Source organism: Phaethon lepturus, unplaced genomic scaffold (genome assembly GCF_000687285.1).
Source record: "Phaethon lepturus isolate BGI_N335 unplaced genomic scaffold, ASM68728v1 scaffold1846, whole genome shotgun sequence".
Taxonomy (NCBI): Eukaryota; Metazoa; Chordata; class Aves; order Phaethontiformes; family Phaethontidae; genus Phaethon; species Phaethon lepturus.
In genome coordinates, this window is record NW_010545359.1 from 1 (window position 1) to 12,549 (window position 12,549).

The 12,549-nt window shown below is 44.1% G+C and overlaps 1 protein-coding gene across 1 annotated transcript in view; it reads left to right on the top strand.

Annotated features, from left to right (window-relative positions):
• Positions 1-671: 671 nt before the first annotated feature.
• MYO7B (myosin VIIB) overlaps positions 672-12,549 on the top strand; it is a 48,520-nt gene continuing 36,642 nt past the window's right edge. Inside the window, exons 1-12 of the mRNA XM_010288914.1 lie at positions 672-689; positions 2,030-2,143; positions 2,757-2,909; positions 4,175-4,359; positions 5,206-5,327; positions 5,605-5,747; positions 5,839-5,952; positions 7,627-7,780; positions 8,740-8,816; positions 9,129-9,248; positions 9,456-9,598; positions 11,475-11,685. Coding sequence (XP_010287216.1) covers positions 672-689; positions 2,030-2,143; positions 2,757-2,909; positions 4,175-4,359; positions 5,206-5,327; positions 5,605-5,747; positions 5,839-5,952; positions 7,627-7,780; positions 8,740-8,816; positions 9,129-9,248; positions 9,456-9,598; positions 11,475-11,685 — 1,554 coding nt within the window. The remainder of the gene's footprint in view (positions 690-2,029; positions 2,144-2,756; positions 2,910-4,174; positions 4,360-5,205; positions 5,328-5,604; positions 5,748-5,838; positions 5,953-7,626; positions 7,781-8,739; positions 8,817-9,128; positions 9,249-9,455; positions 9,599-11,474; positions 11,686-12,549) is intronic.

Sequence of the window (12,549 nt, forward strand, 5' to 3'; positions counted from 1 at the left end):
CTGCTCTGGGCTGGGGAGTGCGGGGCTGCTCCGCTCACATATTCTTACTGCTTTCTTCAGCTGTAGTTGCACAATTTTCTTTTTCCCCTTAACTACATTACCCCAGAGGCACTACTGGGCTCAGCTGTGGCCATTGGTGGGTCCATCTTGGAGCGGCTGGCATTGGCTCTGTTGGACACAGGGGAAGCTTCCAGCAGCTTCTTACAGAAGACAGCCCTGCAGCATCCCCGCGACCAAACCCTTGCCACACAAACCCAATACATGGGGTCTTTTTCTGTGTGAGCCAAACTTGAAGTTCAGCCAATAAATGTGCCTAGCATCTGACTGAGGAAACTATTTGGTATGAAAATGTGCACAGTGACCTCTTCAGGGCTGAGAGCATCTCCAGGGTTATGTGGTAGAACTCAGAGCAGACCACCACCCCAGTGCTGCAGGTTTTTTGCTTTGGGTAGATGGTTTCACTGTTTCTGCATTGGGTGTAGCTTATTATGATCTCTTCTCTTAACAAAATCCATAAACAGAATTCTTTTAGGGCATTTTGCTGTTATTTTTTACAAGGAAACATCTCAAGAAAACCCCACTGTCTTTTCTGTTCAAGACCTGAGCCCTTTTCTGGCCTAATGTTATGTTCTTCTTGGCACTGCAGGTTACATCCGGTGATCTGAAACATAATGGTGGTTTTCAGAAAGGTAAGCCTTATTCTTTGCTGTGGTTTACTGATCAGCCTGAGATGCAAACAGGAGAAAATTACCTTAACATCATGGTTCAACTCAAAAAGAAAGCAGCAATAACCCCGTATCAACAAGGTATAAAGTAATATCAGTCTAGACTAGAGATGCAGAGGTGTCTTGCTTAGCCTGGCTGTGCTTATGCTGAGCTGGTTACCTCTGTCACAAGGTGTGGCACTGAAACTGCACGGATTACTGCTGGAGTTTCATTCAATGCAAATGGGAACTGTTAGTCTGTAACACGCTTCATAACCTTGTGCAATGTTTATAAATGCTTTACGCTACGGTTGTTGGGTTTTAAATGTAAGCCCATAAAGTATTCTGAGAGGAAAAAGAAATATTTTTTCGGTAAAAACCTCAAAACTTTGACAATAAATGATGCAGTCTGTAACAAAATTTGTATACAAGACACTCAGCTAGAAAGCCAGTTCATACCCATTGAAGATCTGACCTACAGCTTTGTTCAGTTTTCATTCTAGCCATTACAGTAAAGCTTTCTGTTTGAATCTGTATTAGTGCCTGGAGCAAGAGAAGGTATTCCTGAGAGCTTGGAGCAGGGGAGTATAGCCAGGACAGTAGCGCAGGTGACACCAAGATGCTGCTCATTCCTAGGAAAGGGCAGCCACAGCTCACACCTCCCTCCAGTGACAGCAAAGCAGTTCTTGCTTGCTTGCTCTGCAGAGAGGCAGACTGTTGCCATGACTCTACAAATAGGAAGAGAGGAGCTGGGCTGAATAAAGAATGCTTTTTTTTTTTCCCAAAGAGAGATCATGGATGCCTTCACATTTCTAACTGATTTCAGCTGTAGCAGAAAGAATATGCATCGAAAAACTCTTGCAACAGAGCCCTCTACATTGCCAGGCTGTTCACGTTTGTTTTTCTTTTTCCTGGTCATGTCTATGTTTTCAAGCATCTCTTCTGAAAGAATACAATAGCTAATGCGAGGCTGACAAGGCACAATATCAGCATTTACTGTGTACCCACCAGTCTCTGGGAGATAGCGGAGCTGAGTAATTGCTGTCCTTGTAAAAGGTGTTGCCTTATTTCCTCTTGTGAGACAGCTGGGTTTGATGACTTGTCCAAAGTCATGTTCCGGGTCAGCTGAGAAGCTGGGAGTAGAACTCAGAGATCCCAGTACTATAACCATTAGACTGCACTGCCTGCAAGCAGTAAGAACTTATCCAGTAAACACTGCTAAAGAAATCGAATCGCTAAAAAATTAAGACCAAGAGATGTATGCCTGTGAGCTACATGGCATCAGGTATGTCACTGTACTTGACGATAGCTTTTCTTCTCCCCAGGGTGATCATGTCTGGCTGGATACTCAACCAAACAGTGAATTTAATGTCCCTATCGGGGCAGTTGTGAAGGATTCAGACTCAGGACGGATCTTGCTGGAGGATGATGAGGGCAAGGTGGGCTACACTTACAACTTTCTGTAAAAGATGAACATAAAATCTAAAAGTACAAAGTACAAAAGAATGGCCCTGTTGGGTCAGACCAAGGCTCCACCTAGCCAAATGGTCTGACTTTGATAATGTCTGGTAGGATATACCGAAAGAAAGAATATAAAAATAAGGCAAGTATAGGGGGGTACCCTAGTATCCCCAGGTCCCAGCACTATGGAGATTTAGAGCTTCCTGAGCCAGAGATTACATCTACATAGTTAAGAAAAGGAAATGAACAGGCACCAGTGCCTAAATTTGGTGGAGCTTTAGGTGAAATCATGATCCCACTGAAGTCCGTTGGGGTTTCATCCCTACCTCATACAAAGCTGTGGCTCTGATGACCTGACAGAGCTGCGCTCTGAACAATGCTAAATTTGGTGATGTCCAGAACCCACCTGAATGGCTTCATCCAGTGTTTTAAATCATCTGGTCCAGGGGATCGGCAAACCAGTTAATTTCTGGAGTTCAGTCAACTGTTAGAATATGCTGGTTTGAGCATGGATTATACTGAAGCTTGCTCTGATCTGACATGGCTCTCCTTTGAGCAACAGCATAAGACATTAAACCTTGCCTTTTTCAGGAACACTGGATCACGGCTCGGAACATGCACACGGTGCGCCTGATGCACCCCTCCTCTGTCCAGGGGGTGGAAGACATGATCTGCCTTGGGGATCTCCATGAAGCAGGCATAGTGCACAACCTCCTCATCCGCCACCAGGAGCACAAAATCTATGTGAGTGCCAAGGTCATCAGGCATAGTACTTTCAGGAATTACCTCTACTACACATTTAGCGGAGTGATCTGAGCAGCCTACAAGCCTTTCATAAATGGGGCCCTCTGCTTCCTTTACGGATTGAAGGTGCCAAGGAGGCACAAGATAGTTTTTTTCTTCTTTCATTCGAGTTCTTTGGCTGTGAAGAAGAGAGCTAATAGCAGTCTCTGAAATCATAGAGACAGGCATAGATAGTGACCCTGCTTACTTTCTCATAGTGATCATTTCCACCAGTGACTGACAGCTAGCTAAATCCAGTCCATGTTACAGCTTAGTGCTGCTATTACCTGCAGCTGTGACACAGGATCAATCTAACTGGTACACAGTGGCATGATTTGGATTGTCCTCTAGTCCAAGTCCTGATTTTGATGTAAGAAAATAGAAATAGATAAAGAATAAATCTGGATATTTAGGACACCTGGCTTCATTTCTTTTCCACTACAGGTTTTATCTGTGATTTTGAGCAATTTGACATTTTTAGTTTCTTTGTTCCTTAGTTCCCAATTTGTAATATGATAATATTCAGGCTTTTGCGTGCTTTGCCTCCCATGTTGTATACACTATTACCTTCACAGGAGAGGAACCGTGTCTTACAACACAGATATGGTAATGTTTAGTGTAAACAAGGAATGATTCTGTAGATGCTGCAGTTATAACTACCAAGATGTGTGTATAGACCTGTTACATTAGACTCTAGCAGTCTGCAGTTGTCTTACGTGCAAGTTCTTGAACAATATTATTGCCTTGCATTTCCACAGCCTTCAACAGCCTCCTTCATTTCAATGGTGCTGTTGTTTACAAATGTTACTAGATGACTGTATAAATAACACAACCATAACTTTGCCCATCAGCAAAGTTCAGCTACATCTGAACTAGAACACAAAAGCAGCTTAACAAGACACTACAAAACAGCTTACGGTAACACACAAAAATGCCATGTCAAATTGGACTTTCTCGTGTTTTAGCTTGAGGCAGTGAACTGAGCTGTGATTTGGCCAGGAGATTATAGCTGTCATTCTTCCTTTTTCAAAATCCTCCATATCCTGGGATATTTATTAGCAGCTTCTAGTGAGGAACCAGGCTCTCATCCTCACCTAAGTGCTGCTATGGATCTCCCAGGCTTCCCTTCTGCCTCTGTTTGGATTTATACTGCAAGTGGCTTCGGTTGCATTCTTGTGTGCAGGTTTGGTTTGCTGCTAGAGGTAATGCTCATAACTGTTTTCCAGACTTACACAGGATCAATCTTGGTAGCAGTGAATCCATACCAGCTGCTGCCCCTGTACACAGTTGATCAGATCAGACTGTACTGTAACAAGAGGATTGGAGAGCTGCCACCTCATGTCTTCGCCATTGCAGACAACTGTTATTTCAATATGAAGAGGAATAAGAGAGACCAGTGCTGTGTGATCAGGTGACTGGATTCAGAGAGGATGAGTAGCAGAAACCAAGTCTGTCATGCTTTTGGGGCACTTTTGTGGACATAGGAGATCTCCCCAACGGAAGGGCACAGATAAGACTAGAGACAACAGGAAGGAAATATTTCCCCCCCTGCTACTTCATTTTCAGTCAGGGGCTGCAAAAGGTAGAACATAAGCATGGGATTTCTGAAGTCCATTGTTTTGCCTTGGAATCTGTGAACGTAGTGATAAATTCTGTGCATGGTCACTAGATATAGAAACATAAAATACGAGCTTGTGTGATGTAAGGCTATCTTTTACCTTGGGGACATGATCCTTATGCTATGTGTGTTTTCTGAGAATAGAGATTTCTCGGAGAAAAACAACCTTTGCTAACCTGAAGATGGAGGTAGGCTTTCTTCATCCTATAAACACATAACATGTATCCATTTTCTGTTAATCATCATTGCGAAGAACCAGATAGTCTCACTGCAATAATAACTGATTCTGAGGCAACTCAGTTGGTGTGCTAAGACTAGCATTGAAAATCTGGCAATGCATTAAAGAAGAAAAGCAAGTGGTCATTTAATTTGCACTGGTACAGAACGTCTTCCATGGATTTGCTTGTTTTTAATCAGTGGGAGAATTTAGTCCTCAGCCTAAGTCTAAAAAACGACTTACATTTTGGCAGATGATGTAAGACTAAAGTTCTCTAGCCGTCCATGAAAGACAGTCTGATCTGACATTCACAGGATAAATATGTGAGGTTTTTTGTTGTTTTTTTAACTTGGTCTGCCGTTTTGCCACCCTAGCCAAAAAAGAAGAAAGGAAACCTATAATGATCTTGTTTCTTACTGCAGTGGAGAATCTGGAGCTGGGAAGACTGAAAGCACAAAGCTAATACTACAGTTTTTGGCAGCTGTCAGTGGCCAGCATTCCTGGATAGAACAGCAAATCCTAGAGGCAAACCCCATTCTAGAAGGTGGGTTTTTTAGCAAACATGCCTGATTTACCACCTTTACCTCAGCATTTTTGTATCAGGATAAAAAAATTCAGAAACAGATCTCTGAACCATTGTATTTGCATACCTGCCTCTTTAGGAAGCAGCCTGAGACCAGGCACTCTTCAGTGCTTGTCAGCACTGTCATTTGGAACACAACATGTAAAATGCTAGCAGTAAAAAAGAAGGGCATAAAAAATAGACTTGATGTTCATTAACTGCAATAATCCGGATACTATCTCTGTCCCTTGCCCATCAGCTTTTGGAAATGCCAAGACAATTCGAAATGACAATTCAAGCCGATTTGGGAAATACATTGATATCCACTTCAACCAAAATGGTGTGATAGAAGGAGCCCGGATAGAACAGTTTCTTCTGGAGAAGTCCCGGGTTTGCCGGCAGGTGAGGGTACTGGCAGATGTACGTTCTGCCTGCTCCTGTGTTACAGGCTTATATTGACAAGGCTGTCCATTGGCCTATTTCTTTCTTTTAGGCTCCAGAGGAGAGGAACTATCACATCTTCTACTGCATGCTAATGGGGATGAATACAGAGCAGAAAAAGATGCTGAATCTGGGCACTGCTTCAGAGTACACTTATCTCACTATGGTAATAGTCTCTGCTTTCTTCTCCATTGTCTCTCTGCCATTTGCTTCTCCCAGTGAGCAATTACAATCAATAGGAGCTGCAGATGGGTAGTTACCAAATATGAACAGTCCTTTCCTTAGAGTACCAGAAGCAGTAACACAGAGAGCGCTGTGAGCCTCAGTTTGAGAGACTTAATGTAACGTCCACCAGCTTGTGGCAGATCAAAGCTTTCTATCAAAGTCATACTTAAGAAACATAAAGGACACCTTAAAGCAGGTGGGAAATATTCCCCACTTTCACAGGCACTCAGATTTCAGATGAATGCAAGGGATCTTATGCCAGGGAGAACACTAATCAGGCATGTGTATACCTGAGGGGAAAATGAATAAGCAGAAAAGTGCCAAGAATCCTAGTCCTTGTATCTGATAAATCTTAGATGTGTAATGCAGGAAGCTGGCATTCAATCTAGCCTCCAACAGCTGATGCTAAATGTCCCTGTCTGGGTCTATATTGCCATAGTGGCAGGAGTGGGATGTTCATAGGTGAGATTTTTTAAAATAGCTAATAGGTTGGTTTGGGGCATGAAAACCATTGTGAAAATCCTGTCCTTTAGCCTGTCCTGAGGTGCAGACACCTCATATTAAATGTGTCAGCTGGTTTGATTTGGGCTGTTCTACAGCTGTGGAAAAAATGGGGCTAAATCCTGCCTCTGCTGAAGCTAATGCGAGCTGGGCATCTAGTTTCATTTCTAGAGGAAATGAAATCATGCCTATAAAGCCATTTTTGGAGTCTCAAAAGCAAAACCACTAAAGCTGCTGGAGATTTTTTCATATGTAATCTTTTCAAAATAGCAGTGATCTTGCAGTAAGAGCTGATGAGTTCAATCACACAATGGCCATTCCATAAAAAGGTCTGAAGTTCCCTGGGTCAGCAGTAGGGCAGTATAATACAGAGATAGGAGGATTAGATTAAAGGAGAACATAGAAGTAGTCTTGTTCAGGTCAGCTGTTGGCACAAGCTGGCATGTTTACATGCTGTAAACTGAAATGTCTAGGAATACTTCACTTTTGTAATCATCACGCTATATTGTCGGTAACAGCAGGGATAAAAATGACATTTTCCCACCTCCATTAGGGCTGAAAATAGTTTCTATCAGGAGCAGCATCCTAGGACCCACTGTGCAAGCTTTGTTGAAGGTTCTTCTGAGGCTACCTTGGATGCTTCCATCTGCCTTCCACTAGAACCTAATATTTTTATTCTGAGATTTGCCCTCTAGCACTGAACCAATCCTACTTGCTTTGATTTCAGCTTAGGGCTCTTAATTGTCCTTTGACAAGGCGGAGAGAAGAAACCAAAGAAGCCTTGTAAGTTTGACAAAGTTTCCTGTCTTTCTATGCTCCAGAGCAGCCTTCCCCTCAGCTTTTCCTTTTGGCTTCTCCTCTATTCAGTTTAGCCCTGGAGAAATGCATTATTTAGCCCTCTGCTAACGGATTCTTCTTGAGACTAGAGATGAGGGAAGAAACAGCCACGGGAATAGCATAAAGAATGTCTAAATAGGTTTTTACTTCGCGTCTTGTGGCAAGTGGCTCACAAGGCATCCACATTCTGTACGAGGGTTTGTCAGCTTGCAGATCCTTTCTTCTTTGTATGGATACCAGGAGGATTCTCCTTACCTGTGGGTGTGGTGTCTTGCAGGGGAACTGCATGTCCTGCGACGGCCGGAATGATGCAAAGGATTATGCCCACATCCGCTCGGCCATGAAGATCCTCATGTTCTCAGATTCTGAGCACTGGGACATCAACAAGCTCCTGGCTGCGATCCTGCACCTAGGGAATGTAGAGTTCGAAGGTAAACTCAGCATTGGCTGTGCTTGGCCTTTCCTCAGACTCGGTGGTAAAGGCCTGAAGGTGCTGCCTGCTTCCATCTGTACAGAATAGGTTGTGTTGCTCTGCCTGTATAAACAGGTGAAAAGGGTTGGAAGGGCAGGCAGATAAGCACCATGAAATTCTGATTTGTGACTCCACTGCCTAGTGTTTTGAAAAACATAGTCTCATTATTATTTTGTCACGCTGTCAGGTTCCATGGTTATAAATAGGTCCTTACCACACAAACTGAAACAACAGATAATATCACGCCATGTTACACTTGCTGATTATTGTGCTACACAAACCAGAGGACACAGGAGCATGTGAGTGAAGTTTGCTGTGGAGATGACAGCAGTCATTCTCCTGGCTCGGTTTGGTGAATGCTCACCTGCATAAGTGCACTTCTGGTATGGCACAGGCACAGTGTGAGACACTCACCAGCGGGATGCCAGAAGCTCTCACATTTTAGAAAAGGACTCCTCACTTTGTAACACAGAGGGGTCGATACAATGGGTTCTTTGGAGTCATGCTGGCTGCTGAAATGAGGGATTTCACTCATTCCCTTTCGTTGTCTAAATTTCCCACAAGCCAGACACATAAAAAAAAATATTTTCAGGAACATATTTCCTGAAGTCAGATACCACTTCCCCAGATCCCCAATAGGTAATTTTGAATCCCCAATTCAAAGTTATTTAAAATTAATAATCTTGTCAGTTTTACTGCTATTTTTAGCCTAACGTTCTGGAGTTGTGAGGGCCCCATACATGCCAGGATCCCTGGGTGAAATCAGGACCCTCCATAGTAAAATCATCAAGCCTGGGAGTTTCAAAAGAGAATCTACTGACTTGCCACATTCCCAGAGCTACGGGGTTACAGAAAAAATAACAGCACAGCCCCCCACTGTAACAGAAATTGTTCACCCTGACTGTTTCCTCATTGTAGCGGCTGTGTATGACAACTTGGACTGCTCTGATGTGATGGACTCGCCACACTTTTCAATCGCAACCAAATTGCTTGAGGTAATGGACTCTCATCTTCTCCTACTAGTTCTCTCCCTCACCCTTGCTCCCGGAGCGCACTGACAAAGCATGTCTCTGTGGAGTGTTTATGTATAGATGCACATACGATGGGCATGTCTCCTTCTTCCTGATGATGCTCAAGTGATGCTGTTGCAGATGTCTCTTTGAGCTAGGAGATCTTTAACTAGGTCAGCAGGCTGCCAGTGAATGCTGCTGGACAGGCAGTTTGTCCCGGTGTGCTTCCTGAGACAGACTTTGCTGGATCTCCTTTATCCACTTGGAATGACCAGGTTGCCCTGACTGTTCCTCCAGGTGGACTCCAGTGAACTCCAGAACAGCCTCACAAACCTCTCCATCATTGTCCGAGGAGAAAGTGTGTCCAGGCCTCTGAACATAGTTCAAGCTGCAGATGGGAGGGATGCCTTTGTGAAGGTACTGGTGCTTACATCTTCTCTGTTTAAAGATTAGGGATGCAGTCAGAGCTGTCTATCTTACTGGTTGAGGCAGCAAACATTCACCCAGAGGGCTCCAGTCTCTCATAGTTTTCAGGCATATTTTGACAGCAGCACGATAGCAAGCAGTAAGCTATGTCAAAAGACTGTAATGATGGGCTCTAATTCCTCCTTAATTGCTTCTCAGGGTATCTATGGACGGATTTTCCTGTGGATAGTGAACAAAATCAACTCAGCCATTTTCAACCCAGCTTCTCAGAAGCCTAAAGACAGACGTCAGTCCATCGGGCTATTGGACATTTTTGGGTTTGAAAACTTCAGCAACAACAGGTAGAAGGCTCTAGATTCATTTCTACTGGGAAGGTGCAAAGCAGCTGATGTGAAAGGAAAGAATGAAAAAACAGACACATGCTCTTTCATTAGCATCCTGATTCTCAGAAAAGCAGTGAAATTTCCATCACTGAGTTTTCCCAATGATGATCACGCACAGATTCCATTTTTCTTCAGTCTTGGTCATATTTCTGCCTACTTCCCCAGCCTTCATTTTGGTGCAGGCATTGCACATGTCTACTCCAAAACCTCAGGTATTTTCTCAGAGGAGATGGCTATGAGCAGGTAGCCTCTATGTAAGGATGTAGTATGTCCCATGTCTCTGTACCAAACTTTCTTGTTCCATATCATTTTTACAATGTCTCTTGGGATATATTTTGCATCGAGTACAAAGGAGGCTGTGTTGTGTTTGCTATTTCAGCCCATGCTTCCATCCTGCTCAGTGTTCTCTTGTCTCTTTTTTGGGGCTGATCATTTCTCTTAAGGACAGGTCAGCAAAACACCTGGTCAGTATACCGTTGTCCCACCGCCACCTCTCCTACTGGCCGTTTCAGTCCCAAAGCACCATTTCTGTTTGCCCTTCTCTACAGGGCAGCAATGCTTTTAGTTGTACGGTATCATATCATCAGTAGTCCACAAACTATCAGCACATATTCTGCAGTCTTTTCCAATCCATTTCAACTGATGCATTGTCGTGGTTAAACCCCAGCTAGCAACTCAGCACCACACCACCTCTCGCTCACTCCCCCCGGTGGGATGGGGGAGAGAATCGGAAGGGTAGAAGTGAGAAAACTCGTGGGTTGGGATAAAAACAGGTTACTAGGGAAAGCAAAAGCCCCACATGCAAGCAAAGCAAAACCAGGAATTCATTCACTACTGCCCACCGGCAGGCAGGTGTTCAGCCATCTGCAGGAAAGCAGGGCTCCATCACACGTAACGGTGACTTGGGAAGACAAATGTCATCACCTCAAATGTCCTCCTCTTCCTTCTTCTTCCCTACCTTTATATGCTGAGCATGACGCCATATGGTATGGGATATCCCTCTGGGCAGTTGGGGTCAGCTGTCCTGGCTATGTTCCCTCCCAACTTCTTGTGCACCCCCAACCTGCTTGCTGGTGTGGCGGTGTCAGAGGCAGAAAAGGCCTTGACTCTGTGCAAGCCCTGCTCAGCAATATCTAAAACATCCCTGTATTAGCAACATTGTTCTCGGCACAAATCTAAAACACAGCCCCATAGTAGCTACTGTGAAGAAAATGAACTCTATCCCAGCCAAAACCAGCACATGCATCTTGCTTGCTTTCAACAAGATTATATTCCTCACTGACTTTTGGAACTGTCTAGGATCTGTTCAGCACATCTTCTGTCTTTTGAGTTCTCTCCTATTATTTTATGCTATTCCCAAAGGCTGCAATCCACATGGGGCCTCACTGTGGTGAGCACTCCACAGGCACACATAGTGTGCTACAGCAATTACCGGGTAATGAAACTCAGGTGCAGCATTAAGAAGTAACTAACAAAAGAAGTGGTAGTTCACGTGCGAGTAAAAACATGTCACACTCATACAGTCAAGCTATTTTAATAATTATGTGTTCCCCTTTATCTCTAGAGCTTCTTGAAACAGATACAAGATCTTTCCTTGCTTACTCAGCAACACTCAATCGTCAGTTGGTTCATTTCTGCTTACCTCTATGACAGCAGAAGATGCATCCCTTATATTGCTCAGATTGGCAACATGCAGTGGTGGTGATCATTAACACTGTGGAATATATCAGTAGTGTATCTGGATATGTATTTAATACAGAGAATAAACAAATACCATAGAGCAGTGCAGCACTGGCCAAGAATGACCATGGGTTCCCATCTTCTCCACCCCCAGCTTTGAGCAGCTCTGCATTAACATTGCCAATGAGCACCTTCAGCAGTTCTTCGTGCACCACGTCTTCAAGCTGGAGCAAGAGGAATACCTTGCAGAACACATTGCCTGGAATAACATTGACTTCACTGATAACCGCCAGGCTCTAGAAGTCATCGCACTCAAGCCTATGAATATCATCTCCCTCATTGATGAAGAGAGCAAGTTCCCAAAGGTAAATTTCTGGTTTCACCTGTAACGCCTAGCTTTGCACACAGCTCACAGGTAACACTTGGCTTTACACACAGAAAAGTGTGAAGGCGGCTTTTGGATACATCATGAGAGGCAATGTCTTCTTCCTGTAGATGTTCCTTTTAAATGAGCTCACTACACAAATCCTTCACTCTCTGCTGGAATGTGCTCTTCCTGGTACCTCGCTGTTGAAACTCTTACAGCTGTTCCAGACAGGGAAGGAATTAGTCCAGATCATTTTATAAGGGTTTCTTAGGAAATCTTTGAATTTGCATATTGAGTGTTGTTCTGCTATTGGTCTGGGCTGCAGCTTGCTTTTTCTTCTCCTGGATGACAGACCTAGTTGAGCAATGTCACCGTTGTCAAGAAATGTTATTCTGCAAAGGCCAGGCATCTCAAACAGAAGAGCAGACATGAAACTAGCATCTGATCTCAGACATGCCTGCAGAGCATTTTCATAGTCTCCAGAGCATGGCAAGGCTAAGCAGGAGTGCAGGTACAGGAATCAGATGGCAATGTGGGCTTGTCCAGAAAAGCAAGCCCCTGCTTCAGCTCATTTGTAGTCCTTGGGTAACAATTTGAGAGGATCATGTACAGGCAGACAGCTTTCCCTTTTCTTCCCTAAGGAGAGGGTGGTGCACACTGTATGTCCTGCAGTCAGGACAAGAAAGCATCTCCTCTACGATTCTCGGAGCACATGACTTCTCCGATAACACAGCACTCACTAGCCCTAGCACAGGCCAGTGAGCAGAGCTAGCCTCACTTGCACCACAAGGGAAGAAGATCGTGATGGCACCCCTTGAAGAGAAGCACCCAGCTGCCAGCCTGCCTGTGGGAGTCACTGACA